The following is a 25,082-nucleotide window of genomic DNA, read 5'->3' on the forward strand; positions in this document are numbered from 1 at the left end:
TGTCTACAGAATAATCTGGCATCTATCTAGTGCAAAGGGGTTATCCCACTGTGAGAAAACTTTAAACGTCTGCTTAACTTTTTTAACTATACATACGTATATATACACCGTTTTTTATTTAATTTGTGGGAGTCTTTTAAAATAATAAAAAAAAACCTCAGCCTACTTTTTTAAAAAAAATATGCTTTGACACATTTGGGGGTGGGTTTTTTTTTGGTACTGCTTTTTCTATTTTTGTTTTCATTCTTTGGCACTAAAGCAACAATTTTTAGAACATTCCTGCGTTCCTTTGCATACGTCATTTTAAAATGAATGTTGGGAGATTGAGGGTGTTAGAAAACCCTCCTGCCTTCATGATCCTCCCCCCTCTAATTTATTCATTTCTTTGTTTCGTTTTTTGTTGGTGCCAACTTCCTGCTCCTACTCACCCCAGGGTGCACTGATTTGTAAATAGATATATATTTTCCCCCTTCTGTACCTTGTATAAAATGTTGCCTGTTCAAACTGTCTTCTTTTTAAAAAAGAAAAGAAAAAAAGAGAGAGAAACCTGAAAAACAAAATTGGGTATTTATTGACACAATCTGTAATTATCTGATGTATTGATTGAAACTCTTTGGTTTCAACAGCTTTATGTTTGCTTTCTCTCAGTGTGTGTGTGAGAAAGAGAGAGAGAGAGAATATATATATATATATATATATATATATATATATATATATATAGTGCTTAACGGTGCCGAAAGGTACCAGTTTAAAATACTTTTATTTTTAACCCCCTTCCCCCATATTTTCATTTGTAAAACAAAAAAAAAGCATCCTTTGCCTACAAGCTGCTGTCTCTCATTTCATACAAGCAATATGAAGAAAATTTCATTACACTTTCAATAAAACAAACTCTTTTTTCGGTTTGGAATATTTGGTGTGTGTGCTTCTTCTCGACATATTAGGGGGGGGGGAGAAGCGGATTAGTTGAAATCTAATCTCTGCCCGGCAAAAGGCCCGGCAGTGGTTGCTTTCACAACTTGCCATTCAGGGCTGCCGATTTCTGGGTTGTGTGTGGGCAGAATGGGGGTGAAGGGTTCTTTGTTCCTAGGTGCTCTAAGAAAAAACTGCTCCTTTATCCCTTATGGGGCACCCAAGAGCCCGTATAGAGTCCTTACGTAGGTTTTCTATCAGTAAGAGAAAATAACAGAGGCCAACCAGAGAATATTGAGAAGCAAAGCAGCTAGTAAGGCTGATCTTTATTAAACTGTTGCAACAGGGTCCCCTGCTCCCGGCCACCCCCCAGAACAATATACATATATACATAACAGAAAGAGGTGGTCTGCAGCAGAAATTTGAGTGTGTTGCTTCTCTCCTGTCTGCCAGGATACCTGATAATGCCTTATCTGATTGCCTTTTCTGGCTAGCCTGGCCATTCCTTTGAGAGGGTAAATACCGTATTTTTCGCTCTATAAGATGCACCAGACCACAAGACGCACCTAGTTTTTGGAGAAGGAAAACAAGAAAAAAAATATTCTGAATCTCAGAAGCCAGAACAGCAAGAGGGATCGCTGCGCAGTGAAAGCAGCAATCCCTCTTGCTGTTCTGGCTTCTGTGACAGCTGCGCAGCCTGCATTCACTCCATAAGATGCACACACATTTCCCCTTTTTAGGAGGGAAAAAGTGAATCTTATAGAGCAAAAAATACGGTACTTAGTTCCTGAATCTGTATGTACCTGAAGAAGTGTGCATGCACATGAAAGCCCATACCAGTAACAAACTTAGTCTCTAAGGTGCTACTGGAAGGAATTTTTATTATTTTGTTTCAACTATGGCAGACCAACACGGCTACCTACCTGTAACTATATCAAATCCTAAACGGCATGTTTTCAACTTCGTAGACCCACTATTCTGTTCTAACACAGGTCAACCAATCCGGATTAACACCGCTAGTAAATGCGTTGACTTTGCTGCATCAAAGTATTTGATTTATAGATGGGGAAAACGTAATTTTGAGCAGGTTTTCCTCCAGCCAATAAAACACCGGGTGAATCTGGACTAAAGTCGCCACCCCTTGAACCCCTTATTGGTTACATTCAGTCCCGCTTGGACTCCTGCAATGCGCTCTACGTGGGGCTACCTTTGAAGGTGACCCGGAAACTGCAATTAATCCAGAATGCGGCAGCTAGACTGGTGACTGGGAGTGGCTGCTGGGACCACATAACACCGGTCCTGAGAGATCTGCATTGGCTCTCAGTACATTTCCGAGCACAATTCAAAGTGTTGATGCTGACCTTTAAAGCCCTAAACGGCCTCGGTCCTGTATTCCTGAAGGAGCGTCTCCACCCCCATCATTCAGCCCGGACACTGCGGTCCAGCGCCGAGGGCCTTCTGGCGGTTCCCTCATTGCAAGAAGTGCGGTTACAGGGAACCAGACAGAGGGCCTTCTCGGTAGTGGCACCTGCCCTGTGGAACGCCCTCCCTTCAGATGTGAAGGAAATAAGCAGCTATCTTCTTTTTAAAAGACATCTGAAGACAGCCCTGTTTAGGGAAGTTTTTAATATTTAATGCTGTATTGTTTTTAACACTTGATTGGAAGCCGCCCAGAGTGGCTGGGGAAACTCAGCCAGATGGGAGGGGTATAAATAATAAATAAATAAATAAATAAATAAATAATAATAATAATAATAATAATTATTATTATTATTATTATTATTATTATTATTATTATTCACACGACACACTTAAAACACACGCTCTCCCCCAAGAATCATGGGAACTGTAGTTTCCTAAGGGTGCTAGGAATTAGTAGCTCTGCAGGTAGACTATAGTTCCCAAGATTCTTAAGAGTGTGTGCTTTAAATGTACGCTGTGTGCACAGCCTGACTCTTTCTCCTTGTCCCTGACATGGGCCAGGAGTCGGCTTCACCTGCTGAGCAGCAGCCTGAAGGAGTAGAAGGCAGAAGGACTCCACCTGCGGGTTTTCAGCCTTCTTGTTCCTGAGAAGAACCAGCTGGCTCCAGCTTTCTTAAGCAGGGTTTCCAGCCTCAAATCAGTTGCTGGGAACAACATTCGTCGTTCCTGGCCAGACCTTGCTGTTTCTTGCGACCTTGGACCCTCACCTTTCTTGACCCCCCCAGATCGTCCGACTACGTGAACTGAGATATTGGAGGATGGATGGCAGCTAACAGATTAAGGTTGAATCCTCACAAGACAGAAGTACTGTTTTGGGGGGACAGGAGGCGGGCGGGTGTGGAGGACTCCCTGGTCCTGAATGGGGTAACTGTGCCCCTGAAGGACCAGGTGCGCAGCCTGGGAGTCATTTTGGACTCAGAGCTGTCCATGGAGGCGCAGGTCAATGCTGTGTCCAGGGCAGCTGTTTACCAGCTCCATCTGGTACGCGGCTGAGACCCTATCTGCCTGCAGACTGTCTCGCCAGAGTGGTGCATGGTCTGGTTATCTCCCGCTTGGACTACTGCAATGCGCTCTACGTGGGGCTACCTTTGAAGGTGACCCGGGAACTACAACTAATCCAGAATGCAGCAGCTAGACTGGTGACTGGGAGCGGCTGCCGAGACCATATAACACCGGTCTTGAAAGACCTACATTGGCTCCCAGTACGTTTCCGAGAACAATTCAAAGTGTTGGTGCTGACCTTTAAAGCCCTAAACGGCCTCGGTCCAGTATACCTGAAGGAGCGTCTCCACCCTCATCGTTCAGCCCAGACACTGAGGTCCAGCGCTGAGGGTCTTCTGGCGGTTCCCTCCCTGTGAGAAGCCAAATTACAGGGAACCAGGCAAAGGGCCTTCTCGGTAGTGGCACCTGCCCTGTGAAACTGCCCTCCCACCAGATGTCAAAGAGAACAACTACCAAACGTTTAGAATACATCTGAAGGCAGCCCTGTTTAGGGAAGCTTTTAATGTTTGATGTATTACTGTATTTTAATATTTGGTTGGAAGCCGCCCAGAGTGGCTGGGGAAGCCCAGCCAGATAGGCGGGGTATAAATAATAAATCATTATTATTATCATGAATTATTATATTCCTGACCTTAGGACAGGACTGAACCTTGTATACGGGCTCTGCCTCCAGGCAAGTACCCCCCTGAGACTTCGGATGGTTGGCTGGCTGGCTTCTCTCTCCTCTGAGCACTGACATGGCAAGCAGCACAGGACGTTGACATTCCCGAGTTTAGTACTGGATTTTGAGGTGTGGTTTTTTTTTAATATAATTTTTTTAACATATCATTTTCAACAGTAATTAAACATACTTTTACATCTTATTCAAATTTTTGACTTCCATCAATCCTGTCTGAAAATTTTCCAATCTAATCTCTCAGTATGCATTTCGTATCTTCCCTATTACATTTCAAACTCATAACCAGTATCTCTCTTTTTATACTTTGTAACACTTCATATATTTCTCCTTACAAAACGTCTTGTAGTCCTACTAGCGTAATTTGCTGATTACAGTTGCTCTTCGAATAATTCATATACTTCTTCCAATCTTCTGTAAATCTCTGGTCCCGCAGGTTTCGAATACTGCCTGTCAATTTTGTACTGGATTTTGAGGTTAAGGCTTAGGGAGTGCAGAGGGGAAATAAGAGAATTTCCAGAACTAGAATAATCGCCCAGGGTGGGCACCAATATGTGCTTTAGCTACCGCAGGCCCAACGCCACCTAAAAGCTGACTGAAGGTTCCTCCTTGGATAAATGTTTTGACAATTCTGGAGCTGGATTTGGCAGCCAGATTTTTGCCACAGCTCTGCCCTGTCTTACGCCAGTTTTTGTGTCTGCAGAAAAAATGAAGAGCAGGGGGATTCAATACCCGAAGAGCCCTAGGCAGACAGCAGTTAAATTAGCAGAGGAGATTAGAATCGCAAAGCGTGTGGTGTTCTGCAAATAATCTTGTGCCCCAAAATTGAATTAGCAGTATACTCCAGCACTGGGTCATGCCTGTATTTCAATGCAGGCTGCAGATTAAGAGGTCTTCTCCGAAAGGAAAGAGAAAAGGCAGCTAGGGGTGTGTTTTGGAGAATGACCAGCTGTAGAAGAGGGAAAGAAAAGGGGGGGTCCAGGATAGCCTGTGATGGCAATGGCAGTGTAAAGGTAAAGGTAAAGGTAAAGGTAAAGGTAAAGGGACCCCTGACCATTAGGTCCAGTTATGGCTGACTCTGGAGTTGCGGTGCTCATCTCGCTTTACTGGCTGAGGGAGCCGGCATACAGCTTCCGAGTCATGTGGCCAGCATGACTAAGCCGCTTCTGGCAAACCAGAGCAGCGCACAGAAACGCCGTTTACCTTCCCACCGGAGCGGTACCTAATCTACTTGCACTTTGACGTGCTTTCGAACTGCTAGGTTGGCAGGAGCAGGGACCGAGCAACAAAAGCTCACCCCATTGCAGGGATTCGAACCTCCAACCTTCTGATTGGCAAGTCCTAGGCTCTGTGGTTTAACCCACAGCACCACCCGCGTCCCAATGGCAGTGGGGGGGGGGGGCATTTCAAACTGGAAAAGAACAAAATGCAGGGTTTCCTGTGCAATGTGTAATGAATTTGTGGAATCTCCTGCCGTTTTTTGTGGCAAAATCCACTCCATTTGGCCCTTTTTCAAACCACACAATCTCTATGTGGAGTAGGTCGATCAACAGTGATTAGCCATGACTGATAAGAGAGCAAGGGTTTGAACCCCCATTTTGCCGTGAAGCTCACTGGGTGGCCTTGGACCAGTTGCGGGTGGCGCTGTGGGTTAAACCACAGAGCCTAGGACTTGCCGATCAGAAGCTCGGCGGTTCGAATCCCCGTGATGGGGTGAGCTCCTGTTGCTCGGTCCTTGCTCCTGCCAACCTAGCAGTTTGAAAGCACGTCAAAGTGCAAGTAGATAAATAGGTACTACGGCAGGAAGGTAAACGGCGTTTCCGTGTGCTGCTCTGGTTCGCCAGAAGTGGCTTAGTCATGCTGGCCACATGACCCAGAAGCTGTACGCTGGCTCCCTCGGCCAATAAAGCGAGATGAGCGCCGCAACCCCCAAGTCGGTCACGACTGGACCTAATGGTCAGGGGTCCCTTTACCTTTAAAACCACACAATCTCTATGTGGAGTAGGTCGATCAACAGTGATTAGCCATGACTGATAAAGAGAGCCAGTGTTGGAATCCCCATTTGGCCCTGAAGCTCACTGGGCGGCCTTGGGCCAGTCGCTGTCTCTCAGCCTAACCTACCTTACAGGGTTGTTGCTGGTCTCCTTGGAGGAAAAGGTGGGGTATCAATTTAAATACGTAAATAAAGGAAACCCCCCTGTTGAGACACAACATTATCTCCATATACCAGGTGCTGGAGACGGTGAGAGGAGAATCCAGCTGTGCGCTGTTGGAAACAGGATGCTAGACTAGACAGATCTCCAAAGAGTCTAGCCATAATCTCATTTGTGAGTGTGCTGTCGTCTAACAGAGAAGTAGCTGGATTTGTTAAGCTCTCCTGTTCTCTTCCCCACGCAGCATTTTGTTCTGACAAGGAGGTCGAAGCTTCTTGAAAACAATCCAGTGGCTGAAATCATTTCTGGGTGGCCAGGCTCGGGGAACAAGCGTTACTGTTTAACAGAGTCCCCCCCTTCTCTCCTTCCCGCCCGCCCCCTTTATAATAACGTATTAAACTTGCTGGCGCCTTCTGACAATTCACAGAATGCAGCATTCAGGTCTCTGCAGATTGATGCCATGCAGCAAACAGTAGGTGGCCAGGGGAAAAGAGAGCGTCAGAGAGTTCACCCCCCACCCCTTGGTGCCAGGAGAAAAGAGGAAAAAGAAGACACTCCTGGCCCACAATTAAATGCATGCTTTTCCAAGCACAATCTTGCAATCATAGAACTTTAGAGTTAGAAGGCACACTCCCAAGAGTCATCTAGTCTAACCGTCTGCAAAGCAGGAATATATTAAGGGACATGTTTGAGTAAAGTGATGGAGCACTTTATGTATTGATAGTGTATCAGTCCCCTTCATGGATCACTGCCTTGCTGTGGCGAAGGGGCTTGAAGAACTCAGAGAAGCTATGAACTATGCCGAGCAGGGCACCCAAGATGAACAGGTCATAGTGGAGAGTTTTGACCAAACGTGATCCACCTGGAGGAGGAACCGGCAAGCCACTCCAGTATCCCTGCCAAGAAAACTCCATGGACAAAGACAACAGGCTCTGGTCCATGGGGTCACGAAGAGTCGGACACGACTAAACGACTAAACAACAACAACAACAAAGTGTATCAGTAATGTGTGTTGTACAGTGGTACCTCGGGTTAAGTACTTAATTCGTTCCGGAGGTCCGTTCTTAACCTGAAACTGTTCTTAACCTGAAGCACCACTTTAGCTAATGGGGACTCCTGCTGCCGCCACACCGCCGGAGCACGATTTCTGTTCTCATCCTGAAGCAAAGTTCTTAACCTGAAGCACTATTTCTGGGTTAGCGGAGTCTGTAACCTGAAGCGTATGTAACCCAAAGCATATGTAACCTGAGGCACCACTGTATCTGAATGTGCTTCCTAGGTAGGGACAGGTGAACCTGACAATTTTGGTTTCTCTGTGTTTCATATTTTTCATTTTTTTGAAGTTCGGTTCTCCAGCAGTTATTTTTTTTAAAAAAAGAAGTCCTCATGGAAATTCATCTGTGTTTTAGTGCAAATTTCTCCCAATATACAGTTTTGCAAAGCAGATTTCCTTAATCTAACGCTCTTCTTCTTCTTCTTCTTCTTCTTCTTCTTCTTCTTCTTCTTCTTCTTCTTCTTCCATGTTGTCTTCACTGATATATTGGCTTTTATGCGTACTTTGGGTACCTATTGCTTGGCTAGAAAACTGCATTGCAAAATTATGAAAAAGTGCAGATTTCAAAGGATGGCTATGTTTCAGTCCATGTGTTAATATAGAAAGAGCATCTTAGGGAAGTTTCCCTTAAAATATGAACTGAACTCATTTCCTCCTCCCTCCCTCTTCCAAGACTGGGTTACATTCTGTATGCCTGCCCCTCTCCAAGCAAAATTCCGCTGTCAAGATAACACAGTTTTGCACTTCAGAATGCATCCTGCAAGTTAGCACTCTGGTTCATTTGAATAATTATTTCTGGCTGCATGATTTGATTGGCCTTTCAACCTGCTTTGTGTTAAAGCCTCTGTAGGGATGGTTGTCTGTGAGCCACTTTTCCCCAACTTAAGTTTCAGAAAACAAGCAGACAAATTTCCTTGCTTTTTCTAGCAGGGTCTGAAATGGATTTTCCTTATCTATCTGGACAAAATTGCTAGTGGCAATGTATGCTGTTGTTTTTAAATAAATAAAGCTTTATTGTCACTTGTTCCAAAGGCGTTTCTAGGGTGTTTGTTACTTAAGGAGCTGAATTTGAGTCCTCTGGGTGCCTGATTTCTATACATCACCTTAGGTGCATTCATCATGTTTCAGAGCCAAATAAAAGTGACAAGTAGTCTTCGCTCAATAAGGGGGTTATATAAAGCAAGGGCTGGCAGAGTAGGGTTGGGAATGTCATCTGGCTCAGAGAAGGACTCAGGGACCTAGTTCACACCTGCATGTACATATACAGTATACTAGATCACAGCATGCTGGAAATACTTTGTTTCTGAAGCACCTTTCTCCTGTTTACCAGCTCCATCTGGTACGCAGGCTGAGACCCTACCTGCCCATGGACTGTCTCGCCGGAGTGGTGCATGCTCTGGTTATCTCCCACTTGGACTACTGCAATGCGCTCTACGTGGGGCTACCTTTGAAGGTGAACAGGAAACTACAACTAATCCAGAATGTGACTGGTGACTGGAGCAGACACCAGGACCACATAACATTGGTCCTAAAGGATTTACATTGGCTCCTAGTACGTTTCCGAGCATAATTCAAAGCGTTGGTGCTGACCTTTAAAGCCTTAAACAGCTTTGGTCCTGTGTACCTAAAGTAGCATCTCCATCCCCATGGTCCAGCCTAGACACTGAGGTCCAGCTCTGAGGGCCTTCTGGTGGTTCCCTCACTGCGAGAAGCGAAATTACAGAGAACCAGGCAGAGGGCCTTCTCGGTAGTGGCGCCCGCCCTGTGCAATGCCCTCCCATAAGATGTCAAAGAAATAAACAACTATCAGACATTTAGAAGACATCTGAAGGCAGCCCTGTTTAGGGAAGCTTTTAATACTGGAAGAATCATTGTATTTTAATATTCTGCTGGAAACCGCACAGAGTGGGCAGGGTATAAATTATTATTATTATAAAATAAGCTCAGAGAAGTTGTTCTCACAACAGCCCTAGGAGTAGATCAGCCTGAGCAAGAACAACTGGACTGAATATCACCTAGTAAGCATCATGGCCAAGCAGTTTAAATGAAATAGAGTCCAATAAAGGTCTACTCAAGAGTAAGTACCTGCGAGTTAAGAGGCAAGTGGGTGTAGGATTCTAGCCTTTAGATACAGTGATACCTTGGATCTCGTACAGTGCATATGCAAATGCATACCTTGGATCTCAAACGCCTTGGCTCCGGAACAAATTGGCTCCCGAATGATCGAAACCCAGAAGGGAGTGTCCTGGTTTTTGAACGATTTCCGGAAGCCGAACATCCGGCGCGGCTTCTGATTGGCTGCAGTACGGACTCCCGGAACTCATTCTGTTCGAGAACCAAGGTAGGGTTGTACTGTGTTATTTTATTAGACTGAGCAATATTAAGCAAGCACTGAAGCCAACACAAATTCAGCTCATTTTGTGGGGTTGTTTTGGTAGTGTCAAGGGACACGGGTGGCGCTGTGGGTTAAACTACAGAGCCTAGGACTTGCCGATCAGAAGGTCGACAGTTCAAATCCCCGCCATGGGGTGAGCTCCCGTTGTTCAGTCCCTGCTCCTGCCAACCTAGCAGTTCGAAAGCACTTCAAAGTGCAAGTAGATAAATAGGTACCACTCCGGCGGGAAGGTAAAGAGTCAGTCACGACTGGACCTAATGGTCAAGGGTCCCTTTACCTTACCTTTGGTAGAGTGTAACTTAACTTTGGGAGTTTCCATATATTTGGGATTGATGTTTGGTGGTGTCTGAGTTCCTCTCATCCTGATAACACAGTCTCCAGTCTCTATTGACTCCGAGGCTGAGATTCAACAGGTGTGCAGATAGCTTTCCTTTTTTTGGCTTCTACAGATAATGGGAAGCTGTCAAACTCTGGAACTTCAAACAGTTGAACTTCTGCCTGACGCGTGACCATTAAAGGCACTAGACAGAGAGCCCACTAGCCTCGCCTGCTCCCCAAGGCAACCATCCAGCTCGGTTTAGAGAGCTGCAGGTATTTTTGCTATCCTTGCATCAGCTATGCGCCTCTTTGCTTGAAGTAACCATAGGAACAATTTATATTTGCTTCAGCGTAGCCATGGAAATGCACTGGGCAACTCCCAGCTACACGCCCAACCTTCTGTAGCAGGGATTGTTAAAAAGTCCTGCTCCTCCCGCAAACCATGAAGAATTCCATTTACCAATAACAGATGTCTGTCTCCCCCCCCCCCCCAAGAACAAAGAAGGAAGGAAGAGCACGTCTTGTCCGACAGCGGATTAAATGTACAGGAGTAATACATTTAAATAATAGTAGTAATTTAGGGATCTTCAGTGGCCTCTAACGGCCACAATAATGAAGCACATTGTGCTCTAGTATAAATAATATTAATTGCCAAAGAGCAACCAAGATCCTTATGCCGCGGTCAAAAACTAAGGGTGCCTCCATGTGGATAATTCAGATGTCACAACTGGGGGGTTTGAAAGCGGTTTTTAATTTAGCAGGTTTTTTCATTGAAATGGTAAATCCATATTATGATTATTATTGATTTTTTAAATGGTTTAATATGGTAAATCCATATTAAATGTGTGCGGGGCGGGGATACAGACTGTCATTTTGTTGCGGAAGTTGCTGTGCTGACAGTGCAAAAGACTTGCATACCTGAAGAGCGCCGATGGCACCATGCGCACCTGCCTGGCCTCTCCCCAGCAACTCCTCCTGTTCCCTGGTCAAACAGCTGCGTTTGCCTCTGGTCCTGCCAGCTGCTGGCACACAGACCCTGGTAGGTTGCCCACTGGTAAATGTGACCAAGGGCCCAGAAAATGCTCGTTCCTGGCTTAAAACATTCAAGGTGCTTCTGAAACCTTTGAGATGGGTTTACCCTCTAAAACTGCTGGACCACATCTGTTTGCTAGGGCACTAAGCAATGGTTTTAATCTAAATCTCTAGGCACATTTGCTAGAGTTCAAGCCCTCCTGCGATCAGGAGGTTCTTCAGGTCAGGAGGGGTGAAGGCAGGAGCTCCCATTGATTCCTTCAAGGACACTACTGAAAGCACAGGGGCATTGAGGCCTCACTGATCTGTAACTGGTTCGCTTTTTAAAAAGATGGATTTGAGGGTGTCCAGTAGACATCCTCTTAATCCATTTTGAACTGACCAGTTACAAATTAGGTTTGGGAGAGTCCACCTTTCACTAAATATTATCAATCCTGGGTTAATATTTGGAAGCAAGGCAATGAATCCTCATTAATGCAGTTCCCTGTCATTCCCAAACACACAGCAGTGGAGTAAAGTATAACTCAGTGCGGCACCTGCATATATCATTCAGTGTTGATGTTTCTAGTTTATGTTAAGATTTAAGGTGTACTTTTGTATAGTAACATCTCCACCTAGTGGCATGAGTTGGAAATGGCACCCTTTTCTGACACTACGCAGACATTTGTGCATAACATCTTTGAAGCAATTTTAGAGGGTTAAAAAAAAACTGTTTTGAGGTGTTCAGTCCTTTCCCCATCTGCTCTCTTCCCACTTCAAACTGCCCTCAAGTGATTTTAGCTCCCGTGATGAGCTTTAAAATGTGTACTTGCCCCTGCAAGCACTTTTCTTTCCAAACTTCCCAAAGCAGTTTCTGAGTTTAAAGAGACATTGGGGTTCCGCAGCATGTGGTTTGGCATTGAGAAAGCCTTAAACTGTAAAGTATGGGTAGGCAAACTAAGGCCTGGGGGCCAGATCTGGCCCAATATCGCCTTCTAAATCCGGCCCGGGAAACACGTGTGTTTTTACATGAGTAGAATGTGTCCTTTTTCAAAAATGCATCTCTGGGTTATTTGTGGGGCCTGCCTGGTGTTTTTAAATGAGTAGAATGTGTGCTTTTATTTAAAATGCATCTCTGGGTTATTTGTGGGGCATAGGAATTCATTCATTTGCCCCCCCAAAAAAGTATAGTCCGGCCCCCCACAAGGTCTGAGGGACAATGGACCGGCCCCCTGCTGAAAAAGTTTGCTGACCCCTGCTGTAAAGGTTCTGCAACTGGGATAAATGAAACCACTCAGACAAATGTGCAAAATGTTATCATCATGTTTGCATAATTTGTTGGGGTACATATTTTATTGTGCAATCTAGAATTTGATTCAGAAGGAAATCTCTGACTTCCTGAATGTCAGGCTGGGCAACAGATCTATGGAAAGAAAAGAAATGGAAAAGGACTGGGACCTATGCTAACACACAAACTTGTGCATGCTTACTTGGAAGTAAGGTACCTCAAGGCAAATCCACTTTTTAAAAAGCAGCTTCACTTTATGCAGTTTGGAAAGTGATGGGGAAATGCACTGAAAACTGTGGAATGAATTAATCATTAATTTGTTTGGCTGGTAAGGCTATTCCACTACAATTTTGTAACTGTTCACCTAAAATTGTGAATGTGATCAACAGGTGTCTGAAAATGCATGTATCCTACAGGTATGTTCATTGAAGAGATGGGACTGGCCACAGACTCCTGTATTCTTCCTGGCAAACATTAGTTGCTGTAGTGTACTGTGCAGAAGGGCCTTTGGTATGCTTGGAAAAGTGAATTTTTCTGCTTTCCAAATGGCGCCAGTGCTCAATTCTTAAAGACAGACAGACAGAAAGAAAAACAGCAAGAAAGCGGAGTTTAATTTAAGGGCTGAGGGCCTCCCACTGTAGGCTTCCAATGGCATTGCCTCAGGGTTTGGGGATCTCTAATCCCCTTTTATATACAAACAACAATCTCTCGCAGCTTTGGGCCCCTAAAGCTGCCATCTGATTTCCTTTTTAACAGATGAAGAGAGGATTGCTCAGGCTGAAAATGAAGTTGAATGGCCACACTTAATATCAGTCATGACAAGTTTGAAAGCCAGGATCCAGTGCCTAAGCATTTGTCCTCTTTGGCAGTGATGGTTATAATGTCAAGTATCAGTTCTTGGATACTCTAGGAATCATCTAGACCAGGTGAAGCACTTTTACATTCCACCAGTTTTAATCAGAATGCTTAACTTTCTGAAGCTAACAGCAGTTGGAACTAAAAACACGTTCATTCCCCCCCCCCCTTCTTTTTCATAGCTCGTTTCAACACTATTCATAAATGGAAAAGTGGTCTGGTGAAGGGAGATTTAAATTTGAAGGATATCCATTCAAATTCAGGGCAAGTGAAGGGACTTTATAAAAACCCCCCAAATGGTTTAGCCCTCTTCACACTTTCACCACCTTAGCACCTGTTCCTAGGATTCTTCAGGTCATGTGCTTTAAATGTCATGTGCTTTAAATGTAAGGTGTGTATGGAGCATCCTTTCTCAACCTTGGATCCCCAGCTGTTATTGGACTACAACTCCCATCATCCATAGCTAGCAGGACCAGTGGTCATGGATGATGGGAGTTGTAGTCCAATAACATCTGGGGACCCAAGGTTGAGAAACACTGGATGGAGCATCAGCCAGCTTGACAGGCAAAATGCAAGACACTCTGCCATGGTCAGGGGACCAAGGCAGCCCATTCAAACAAAAGTCACGGTTTGAATCCTAATTGGATAGGCTTATTTAGCAATCGTAGCTAAAGCCAATTTCCTTCCCAGTAAGCTACTTTGGCAAAGGGCTACTGCAGCTTGTAATACTACCAATTAAGCTGCTTTAAACTGCACAAGACAACTTTATTGAAAATTATGGTGTTATGTTCAAACTCCACTGACAGAGTTTTAGATAGCGCAGGAGTGATATAATCAACACTCTTAAGGTTTAATTGCTGTTTGAGCCTTTTCCAAAATTTCTTCTCTAATTTTTGGATATTCTGGGCATGCCTTCAGAACCTTTAATAAACAAGAAATTAATGATTAGCTTTTTTAAAAATGTTGTAAATAAATATCTTAACACATTTTAAAAACTCTCTTAATATTAATCAACCACAATTTGGCAGCTATCAAACTCTGCATCTGATCCAGGCTAATCTCCATGAAATCAATGGAGCAAGTTAGTCCTGACTTAAGTCTCACTGATATCACTGACAACTAAGTGCAACTTACGATAGATCCAGCCTTGTGTTCCTAGGAACACAGAAGCTTGCCGTTTTTCTCAAAAAGATCAGGAAAGGCAGACTAGCTTCATTGAAAGTCAGTTTTTAGCAGCTATGTGAAACTGCAAGAAAGTGTTGGACATACCCTCACTCAGTTTTGTCCTGGGCGGAGGGGTTCCAGAGCAAAATCATAGTGGGTTGCATGACTGCAAAATCAAGGGCAATAGGGTGCCCTGAGAGTAAAAACTGAAAATGCTGGTCTATGGCAAGCACTGTTTACAGATTTATGTTTGGAGAACTTACATCATGGCACACATCTATTGCTTCCACGTATCTCTTATCTTTTAGATAGTTGAAAGCAAGTTTAAATCCTACAGCAAGAGAGGAAAAGGTTAGTGTTCTGCTTAATATCAATTGCTAACTAAAAACAAAATAGTAAATGATGGACGCGGTGAAAATATTTTGTGGGAAGGGCAGTTAATGTCTTCAGTGCTTTTTAAAAATAATCTGAAGATAATTGCCATGCATAACATCAGAAACCTATACAATGACTAGTTAATGTTGCAATCCTTTACACAGATGGGAGTTGGGCTTTACTTCTACCTAGATATACACAGGATTGCACTGTAAGAATCATAAACCTGGCAAATTAAACAAGCAGAAACTAGATCAAAATGATATTTTATTAAACTGGAGAGTTATAAAATGTACTGTTCAATATGTAGGTGGTAACTGGTATAAGAAATAATATTACTGATAACAGGAATAATATTACTCGCTCTACGTGGGGCTGCCCTTGAGACTGACCCAGAAACTCCAGCGGGTGCAGAATGCTGCAGCGAGACTCCTTACGGGGTCTTCGCTGCGAGATCACATTCACCCGGTGCTATACCAGCTGCACTGGCTCCCGGTGGAGTACAGGATCAGGTTTAAGGTGCTGGTTTTAACCTTTAAAGCCCTATACGGCCTAGGACCCTCGTACCTACGGGACCGCCTCTCCTGGTATGCCCCACAGAGAAACTTACGGTCTTAAAATAAAAACATCTTGAAGGTCCCAGGCCACAGAGAAGTTAGGCTGGCCTCAACTAGAGCCAGGGCTTTTTCGGCTGTGGCTCCGACCTGGTGGAACACTCTGTCACAAGAGACTAGGGCCCTGCGGGACTTGACATCTTTCCGCAGGGCCTGCAAGACAGAGCTGTTCCGCCAGGCCTTTGGTCAGGGCACAGCCTGACTCCCTCCCTCGGCAATCTTCGCAGAGCTCTGGCCCAATGGTGGCCAGTGGCTTGAATTTAATTAATTTTATAATGAATGATTTTAGAGTGTTGTTTGTGCTGTACTTTTGTACTGTTTTATTGTTGTTAGCCGCCCTGAGCCCGGCTTTGGCTGGGGAGGGCGGGATATAAATAAAATTTATTATTATTATTATTTTAGTATTTTGCACATGTACTTCTGTTTCTGCTAGACTCTCAATTTTCCACAACTGGTTGAGAGCAATTTCACTGTTGCCTCAGCACAAAGATATAGAACCAAAGCAATAACTTTTTTTACTTACCAACAGTAGGATTTGCTTGGTGACTATGTTTCCAAGCTAATTCATAATTGGCTGCAGCATCTTTGTAGGCCTTTTCCTTTTCTGCGATATATCCCAAGCATTCATAAGCTTTAGAGCACGACTTAAAAGAAAGAAAAATTATAGTGCAAAAACAAATCACTCGTGGGCTGTTAGTATTTTCTTTAAGCATTTTTTCTCTCTAAGAGCACAATCCAGAGGGAAGTGCTTCTGCCACTATAATAGACTCCCGGCCTCTTACCTTATTGTGCCGCAAGCAGCGCTTCACTAGCTCAATTGCACAGTCAAACTTCCCACATGCAGTGTAGCTGTCTGCCAACAAAATCCAACACTTCTCTAAGTCATCAGCTTCTGTCAAACTCCATTTTGCTTTCATCAAGCGCTTCAGCTGGTTCCTGGCTTTGAGTGGCTGCTTAAGAAGCATGTATGCTTGAGACACTGCTAAAACGGCTGAAACGCTGTCCCTCTGATTTAGATATATAAAAGACAAGTTTTGTTTTTAAAATGAACAATTCAGCTAACTGTCATCACTTTTCTTTTATAATCACAGATCATTTTGCATATGAAATTTATGAAGTAAAAGAATATCAGTGTCTTGGCCTTCTAACAGTGAGGAGCCTACCAGACTAAGGGTAGCAACAGATTATGCATCCCGTCTGAATAAACTGAAGATTTAGGTGCATTACGTAAATGGGCATAAAGTAGTGGTGTGAAGAAAATATACCGTATTTTCCGGTGTATAAGACGACTGGGCGTATAAGATGACACCCCCCCCCAACTTTTCCAGTTAAAATATAGAGTTTGGGATATACTCGCCGTATAAGACTACCCCTCTTCTAATGCACACCAAATAAAAAATAAAAAAACCAATCTCCAGTCCAGCTCGGAAATCCACTCCACTTCCCAGTGGCTGGGGGCTTCTGGGGCCATTTTTCAAGCATATTTCTGCTTCATCTAGAAGTTTGGTGTCCTCTGATTTAATTTGCTGTCGTTTTATCCTTTGGTGGGGAGCTGCTGCAGGAACTGTTGCTGTAGCCGGCGTATAAGACGACCCCTGACTTTTGAGAAGATTTTCCTGGGTTAAAAAGTAGTCTTATACGCCAGAAAATACAGTATGTGCGGAAAAAATAAAATGTTGCTACCTCACGCAAAAGAAACTGCATGGTGTAGCTTGTCATTATACAGAAGCTTTCCCCAACCTGAGGCCCTCCAGTTATTTTAGACTACAACTCCCATAATCCCTAAGGAGTCTCATCTATGAGATAGCAATATACTACAGTTTCTGGTGTCAAACATCCATAGGAATACCCAGTGCTTTTTTTACTGTTAGCCAGCAGCCACTACCATAAATAGAAATGTCCTCTCCAAGCTGGTTACCACTCATGGAAGAAACTATCTTTACCTCATTTTGGCACATTTCAGTAAATACTTTCAGGGCCTTCTCCACATTATGTGTCTCTCTCGTGGCCATTAAGCAGTAGCTCTGTAACATCTCTACTTGATTCTGCCCTTCTTGTGAGTGAGGATAAAACTCTTTGAGAAGCTTCTCAGCTGTACGTATGCCATGCTGTTCAGATTCTTTCTTTTCCTTCAGATTACTAGCAAGAAGAAAACAGTTTCTGTTTCCTAGGCTATCAAAGACCTTCTCTTGACTCTATAAGAATAGTATGACCATTATTTGATTTAGATTAAAGCATTTACATACACCTATATCCTAATCTAGGGAACTGCTATGAGTTCAGCAGAAGACTACATACAAGTTGCTTCCTCCCTCTCCCAATACCTCGGGTTAAGTACTTAATTCGTTCCGGAGGTCCGTCCTTAACCTGAAACTGTTCTTAACCTGAAGCACCACTTTAGCTAATGGGGCTTCCTGCTGCTGCCGCGCTGCCGGAGCACGATTTCTGTTCTCATCCTGAAGCAAAGTTCTTAACCTGAAGCACTATTTCTGGAAGGCGGAGGAAGCCCCAAAGAGGCCGGAGGTGCAACGGGCTTTGTTTAAGCTGCTCAGCATCCCCACCTAACAGCTAGTTGCAGGGTAGCGCAACAGCAACAGTCGCTTTCCCATGCAGCCTCCAGCTGGCCCCAGCAGAGGCGAAGGAAGGGGAGTGCGGTGGGTGCAGCCACCCCAGGTGTCATGACTGAGTGGGGTAACAAAATGGCAGGCTAATGGGCAGTACACCTCATGCCTGGCGGCAGCAGCTCTTCCAACCCAGCGGCAGAGAGCAACCCTCCTCATCCGTGGTCACAGCAGCTCCGTTGTTGGGTCATATCTGACCTGGCTGCGGAGAGCAGGAGGAGAGTAGTAATAATAATAATAATAATTTGTTGTTTAGTTGTGTCTGACTCTTCATGACCCCATGGACCAGAGCACACCAGGCACTCCTGTCTTCCACTGCCCCCCACAGTTTGGTCAAACACATGCTGGTAGCTTCAACACTGTCCAACCATCTCGTCCTCTGTCGTCCCCTTCTCCTTGTGCCCTCCATCTTTCCCAACATCAGGGTCTTTTCCAGGGAGTCTTCTCTTCTCATGAGGTGACCAAAGTATTGGAGCCTTAGCTTCACGATCTGTTCTTTCCAGTGAGCACTCAGGGCTGATTTCCTTCAGAATGGATAGGTTTGATCTTCTTGCAGTCCATGGGACTCTCAAGAGTCTCCTCCAGCACCATAATTCAAAAGCATCAATTCTTCGGCAATCAGCATTCTTTATGATCCAGCTCTCACTTCCACACATCACTACTGGGAAAACCATAGCTTTAACTATACAGACCTTTGTTGGCAAGGTGATGTCTCTGCCATAATAATAATAATAATAATAATAATAATAATAATAATAATTTATTTGTGCCCCACCTATCTGGCTGTGTTTCCCCAGCCACTCTGGGTGGCTTCCAACAAAGACTAAAAATACACTAAGAGTGAGCAGCAGTAACTCAACCACTCTCTTACCCTGAACTCTGGGGAATGGGGGGGTGCCTGCCCTGGGCAGCGTGGGCATATGCTCCACCACTGGGCCCCCGAGTTTCAATTCTAGTTTTGGATATTTTTGAATACAGTATTTTTGGCATGGATTGAAGAGGGAGTGGCAGAGAGGGCTTTTAAAGGGTGTTAAAGGGTGCTCCCTACTTTACGTGATTTCACTTAAGTGCACAGGGGTCCAGAATGGAATCCCTGTGTAAACGAGGGGATGCCTGTACTTCAAGTTGACTTTAAGAATGTGATTTTCATATTCTGTTACAGGACTTTTCCTTACCTAGTATCCATGGTATTCTGGTTTCCTAAAGTCTCTCTGCCTATTATGTCATTGTCAGGATTTAGGCATATCTGAATCATATGGCCAAGGGCTTTCTGGCCCCAGTCACTATCCTTTCGTGCTTTGTTGAAGAACTTCAGTGCCTGATTGGGCTGCATCATGTGCCTGTTTGGGGGGAGAAAGTATTGAAGACCTAGGTGAAAGGTGAGTCCCTTAAAATATCAGTCTTGTTAACAAGCATATATCCACATATTCTTCTTCCCTGCCAAATCCAATCTAAGGGTTTAGTGCAAGGTGACGGCCTCAATTCAATAAAGAGGAAAGTGTGCTTAAGCTGCAAGCAATCATAGAACTCAGATGCACTTAATTCTGTGTTGAACTGGTCAGAAGCAGCGAGAAATTTCCTATTGCGGGACCATGAGGAAAAAAAAGGAGATAGACTTTATTTAAGCCAAAGGAAATTCTAGGCACAACAAATCCAGTGTGTGCAATTGAAAAGTGTGTAAAAGTAAGAGCGGTCAAATTCTCAAGCATACTTCCAAGTGGGGAAACAAAGTAGCTCACTAGTTTGAAAAAACAAAAAGGATACGTTTATTAAGGAGACTGTACAACGAGTTTCCTTGGTTTATTTGTGCAGAGCTATTGCACAGGATTTAAGGACCGTATCAGATGAGGCACAATTGATTCATGGTTAGGAACTTTCACAATAGGAACATTAACAAAAACATAGCACCTGCAAGGACCTGGAACTGGAACCACAGCACAACTTTTTAGAAAACAAAACACCTTTCCACCTGTACTATTTTTTCTGATGCAAACCACCCCTCCCAGCTCACAGGTAAGGATATTTCTAGACTGGTTTGAGGGCTTGGCAATCCTTAAGCATGCAATTTTTTTCAGAGCTTCCACAAGATAGCCATTGGGCCTCAAAACACTGGCCATTCTTCCCATTTAATCCAGATTTATCCATTAAGTTTTTTATTTATTTAACCAAACTTGTTGCCAACTACCCATTTGCGAAATCATGACTCATTCACATTCTTAAACCCATGTCTGGAAGTACCCTATGTTTTCACTCACAGAAAGAGGACAAATAGCAACTTGGAGACGAGAGTACTTGCAGTGAAGAACAGCACAGGAAGAAAGAGCCACTAAATTGTCTCCCACAGTGCAATGGTTATGTTCCAAATTCCCTTCTCCCCAGTAGCTTCTAAGCAACAAGAGATCTTTATCATGGATCACCCTCATCATTTCTGGCTGGGCCTTTGGTCTGTGACTCCCATTAGTACTGGTTTCTATGATTTACCAGCAATAAAGTCCCATGCAGTAGTTATAACCGGGATCCAAAGCTGTTCGAGGTGATTTTCTCTTGGCCAGTTCAAAAAAGTGTGTTGCTTCATCAAGTTTACCACTTCTTCTCAGTAAATCAATCAAATTCTCCATGACCAAGAAGTTATCTAAAAGCACACAATTTTAAAAATATGTATTTCCAACTTATTTCACAGATAATTTGTTCACATATAAGAGTCTGAAAGAAGAAACACTCTTCTGTTGAGAAATGAAGAAACAAACAAATCTGCATTTTGTCATGCACCCATCTAGACACACAGACACCCTTTCATCAAAATGCTCCTGTTTACTGTATTTATCTCATGAGATGCTTTAGAGGCCCTTTTTTTGCCCCCCCCCCAAAAAAAACCCTCCAGTATATAAATGCTACAAAATACCTGGAGATTTCTCCAGAACATTCCGGTACAGACTTATAGCTTCTTCGTATGCCTCTTTTCTGAACATAAGGTTGGCCATCATCTAGAAAAGGAACAGGTATTTCACACTCAGACCAAATGGTATCAATGCTTCAGAAAGGACCAGATTTTTTTACTTTTCACAAGTCATAAATACGTTTATGAAAATCCAGCCTTCCAGGATGGAAGCCCTGTGTTAGTATCAGGGTGATTCAAGGGATTGAGGGATGATTCAAATGTGATCAATTTCTTACATGGACAGCACTTCTCGACTGTAAAACAAGTGAAAACCATACACATTCACATGTGACAGGTTCCACTGCTTATACACATAGTATGCATGCACAACATACCCAGGAAAATATGAATGTTGTCACAAAACATGAAATAGCTCAGTTGTTTAGAGCACAGTGCTCAAAATACCAAGGTTGCTGGTTCTGTCCCCATATGAGGCAGCTAGTTGGTTGGACTAGATGATACGCAGGGTCCCTTCCAATTCTACAAGTCTATGATTCTATTTGGTTTGTATTTTTTTCCCCAACACATATGCTATCAAAGTAAGTACAGTAGTTCATTGTGTTTACAAAGGCCCTACGTTCCCATGCATATGTGTGACAGACTTGACCATGTTTATTTATGCTTGTCTGTATGTATTAATTTCTTCTTCCCCACTCATCGCCCTTATGATCTGAACGTGTATTTCTATAACTCCATCTGCAATCTCCATCCTTAGCTGCTGATTGGCAACCCACCAATAAGTCTTCTCTGACCCACCATTTTCATACATGAGGGACAATACAAAATCAAATTAAATATCTCTTTAGGCAGCGATTTTCTTCAGTAGTGGTTCCCTGCACTGTTAAAGGCCTTTCCCAAAGCAAACTCTGATATAAAATAGCTCCTTCTGCTCTTTAAAGCACCTATAATAGATGTATGAGGTGCAGTATCCAGGAAGGGGAAGCACTGTTTGGTATCTGAAAGACATTACAATGTTTGAGCATGCTCTGTGTTACTAATATGTTAGTCCAAATTGTGTAGTTTAAGACTGATGTGAATCCTCCTATCCCTTCCACACAGTTGCATAGGTGTGTAGAAACAGTTGGGCTTTACTTCAGAAGCTTTTCAAAACCCCTCCTACCTGGTGGCTCATAAAGATATACAGTACACCAGCAAAGCTTAAGTTTAGTGGAAGAAAGAATAACAGTGTTTACCATTGTTCCAATTTCATTGCTCTCGTCATCTTGAAGCAGGAGAGTACAATAATGCTCACACTGCTCTGTATCTTCTTGCATCAAATACAGCTGAGCTAATTCCAACATTATCTGAAAATAAAATGGAAAAGTATTTTAAGCAGCAATGGATCTTTGGTAATGATCATTTTGGTAATGATAATTGTGGCAGATGTTTATAGTCCTCATTCCATAGAACTCACTCCCTGTCTATAAAATGGATTTTTTAAATAAAAAAATTAAGGACAGATAACTGGTGATCGGCATCAGTGGGCCTCAGCATGCCAGTATCAGCCCATTTGCCAATGCCCCCAACATCTGACACTCTCTGGGTGGTCACTGCAGGGCCCTGGACTTGGGTCCGAAGGCTTAGGCCTCACTGTTTAGAATTTGCACCTTCAGTCCTACGTAATCCATTTTCCCTGTTTGATCCACTAACATGTTTTGAATACACACACTTTGTTGTAAATTGCTTTGAGTTGCCTTTGGCAAGAAAAAGCAACCAATACATAACAATAAATAACAAGATGAATCCTAGTCTCTTTGAAAGTTGAGGCATAGATAAGCCGTGTTAAATGATCTGGAGCATGCAGAATGAAATGAATCAAACATTTGTTTATTGCAATAATCCCAACAACCAGAAAGGCTGGGTAGGGAACGTTTTACTCAACCTTAGTACAGACATTCCTTTGCATTCCTTTCAGTTGGAGCCCGAAGATCATGTTTACCTTACTATCAGTTGGAACGCAGGATAGAGCTTCCGTGTAGTACTTCAAAGCTTTTTCATATTCCTTCTCTGCTTGGTAGAACTTGGCAAACTGTACACAGATCATTAACAACACCTGTTTCTGGGAAGGAATCAATTCAGGCTGCTCTACACGGACACGCTTCAGTATCCTTTGCTGGATGTCATATGCCTTAAAAATGAACAAATATACCAAGTGAAGGCATTGTGGGGTATACCCATCCTAGCATCTTTATTAGATATTGTATACAAGAATGAGGACTGCTGAATAAGCATTCTATTTAGTGCTTTGTACAGTGGTGCCTCGCAAGACGAAAAGAATCCGTTCCGCGAGTCTCTTCGTCTTGCGGTTTTTTCGTCTTGCGGAGCAAGCCCATTAGTGGCTTAGCGGGTTAGCGCTATTAGCGGCTTAGGGGTTTAGCGGATCAGCTGTTAAGCGGCTTAGCGGATCAGCTGATAAGCGGCTTAGCGGCTTAGGAAAAGGGGGGGGGGAGGAAAAAAACCCGCAGGAACTCGCAAGACATTTTCGTCTTGCGAAGCAAGCCCATAGGAAATTCGTTTTGCGAAGCACTTCCAAAATGGAAAACCCTTTCGTCTAGCGGGTTTTCCATCTTGCGAGGCATTCGTCTTGCAGGGCACCACTGTACTACTTCCTTCCAGTTGGTCTACTTCTGTATCTGAAGTATACTGTAAGTTACACAGTCTTTAAACTGTATTAGAATTAGTTAATTAGTATAAAAAGTTTCTACTTAATTCAAACTTGGGTTAAAAACCCAAGTCTATTTATTATTTATATTTATTTCAGAAACCACTTTAGAATCATCCCCAGGAGTACATGAGGCTTATACAACATTGGTTTTCTACCATGTTCAGAGTATCCAGAACAACTTCTCCTCTTTTAGTTGTCTCACAAATCTTTGCTAGTAACATCAGGTTCCTAACATCCTTCTTCATTGATGGCAGATCGTCAACTGCAAAATTAAACAAAGCAATCATTATTTTATACCAGTATGGTGTTTCGACCATCAGTAAAACACTGGCTATGATTTTCTGCAGTGCAAAAGTTTAATGACCAACAATACTCCTAGGTAAGGGACACGGGTGGCTCTGTGGGTAAAACCTCAGCGCCTAGGACTTGCTGATCGCATGGTCGGCGGTTCGAATCCCCGCGGCGGGGTGAGCTCCCGTCGTTCGGTCCCAGCTCCTGCCCACCTAGCAGTTCGAAAACACAGTTAAGTGTAAGTAGATAAATAGGTACTGCTTTCTAGCGGGAAGGTAAATGGCGTTCCATGTGCTGCACTGGTGCTGGCTCGCCAGAGCAGCTTCGTCACGCTGGCCACGTGACCCGGAAGTGTCTGCGGACAGCGCTGGCTTCCGGCCTCTAGAGTGAGATGAGCGCACAACCCTAGAGTCTGTCAAGACTGGCCCATACGGGCAGGGGTACCTTTACCTTTACCTTACTCCTAGGTAGTAGCTAGAAAGAAAAACATTTTACTGGAATTGTTATGGTTTAAGGGCTGGACAAGTAATTTTGTACAGATGTGCTGAAAGAACTGGTGAGAACTTAGGAAGCTGAACTGATATTGCCTTGGAACATAGGAGTCAACTCCTAGGGGCTGAGGAGTCTTTGCCCCCCAATAAAATATTTGAGGGGGCTGCCCCCACAAAGTTGATGGGCATTGCCATTCAAATGGTGTGTTCTCTCTAGAGGATACTTGCATCATTAGCATTTGACTGGTGTCAGGCATACCCAAAAAGGAGTAATACCACACACAGTGACATGAATTATTATTCATCCCTTGTGGAACAAGTGTTAACACACTGCTCTGCAAACAGTAGGATTGTTTAATATCTTGTCATAAACAAGTGGCCAATCAGGATCTTTCAATGTGACAGCACTAGGGTGTCATTTCGCTGGGGCTGTTCCTCTCCAAATGTCTAGGCATGCAGAAAATATGTTTATGCTTTAAGTCAAGATGAAAGCTCCAGTGGAAGATTCCAAAAAAAGAGAGAGAGAGACGTTACCAGGGTCATGATCTAGTGCTTGGTTTAGAACTTTCTCTGCTTTGCCAAATTTTTTGAGCTTCAACAGGAGATCGGCAAGATCATGGCACAAGAAGTCCTGCTCACTCATTTTTAGAGCAACTTCATAGTAATTGACAGCCTGAAATAAATTAGTACATGTGAACAGATTAACTTCAGCTATGAGTTACAAATGAAACACATATTTTGTGATATTTGCAAGTCTTAGAGCTGTGCTGCTTATAC

At 43.6% G+C, this 25,082-nt stretch overlaps 1 protein-coding gene and 2 long non-coding RNA genes across 5 annotated transcripts in view; 2 read left to right on the top strand and 1 right to left on the bottom strand.

Annotated features, from left to right (window-relative positions):
- Positions 1–9,963: 9,963 nt before the first annotated feature.
- Positions 9,964–13,784, top strand: LOC307199333. Its single transcript, XR_013831888.1, has 3 exons — positions 9,964–10,159; positions 10,206–10,534; positions 12,708–13,784. It is a non-coding gene; the product is annotated as an uncharacterized lncRNA (long non-coding RNA).
- Positions 13,785–13,890: 106 nt separating this feature from the next.
- The window catches only part of TTC21A (tetratricopeptide repeat domain 21A), a 32,716-nt gene continuing 21,524 nt past the window's right edge, over positions 13,891–25,082 (bottom strand). Inside the window, exons 18-29 of one of the 2 annotated variants that reach the window (XM_079996393.1) lie at positions 24,840–24,978; positions 23,679–23,785; positions 22,798–22,986; positions 22,052–22,162; positions 20,823–20,904; positions 20,402–20,552; positions 19,096–19,260; positions 17,243–17,438; positions 16,082–16,306; positions 15,823–15,943; positions 14,574–14,641; positions 13,891–14,067 (exon numbers count right to left, since the gene is read on the bottom strand). In XM_079996393.1, the coding sequence (XP_079852519.1) occupies positions 13,990–14,067; positions 14,574–14,641; positions 15,823–15,943; positions 16,082–16,306; positions 17,243–17,438; positions 19,096–19,260; positions 20,402–20,552; positions 20,823–20,904; positions 22,052–22,162; positions 22,798–22,986; positions 23,679–23,785; positions 24,840–24,978 (1,632 nt within the window). In that variant the 3' untranslated portion in view covers positions 13,891–13,989. The remainder of the gene's footprint in view (positions 14,068–14,573; positions 14,642–15,822; positions 15,944–16,081; positions 16,307–17,242; positions 17,439–19,095; positions 19,261–20,401; positions 20,553–20,822; positions 20,905–22,051; positions 22,163–22,797; positions 22,987–23,678; positions 23,786–24,839; positions 24,979–25,082) is intronic. The other variant, XM_079996394.1, reaches the window with a different exon arrangement.
- On the top strand, positions 14,615–20,395 carry LOC307199351. Of its 2 annotated transcripts, XR_013831914.1 has the most exons (3): positions 14,615–14,661; positions 16,391–16,517; positions 19,377–20,395. It is a non-coding gene; the product is annotated as an uncharacterized lncRNA (long non-coding RNA). The 2 variants fall into 2 exon arrangements; XR_013831915.1 differs by lacking the exon at positions 19,377–20,395 and having other exon boundaries at positions 16,391–16,522.

The sequence above is a fragment of the Podarcis cretensis genome, assembly GCF_951804945.1.
Source record: "Podarcis cretensis genome assembly, chromosome: 12".
Classification (NCBI taxonomy): Eukaryota; Metazoa; Chordata; class Lepidosauria; order Squamata; family Lacertidae; genus Podarcis; species Podarcis cretensis.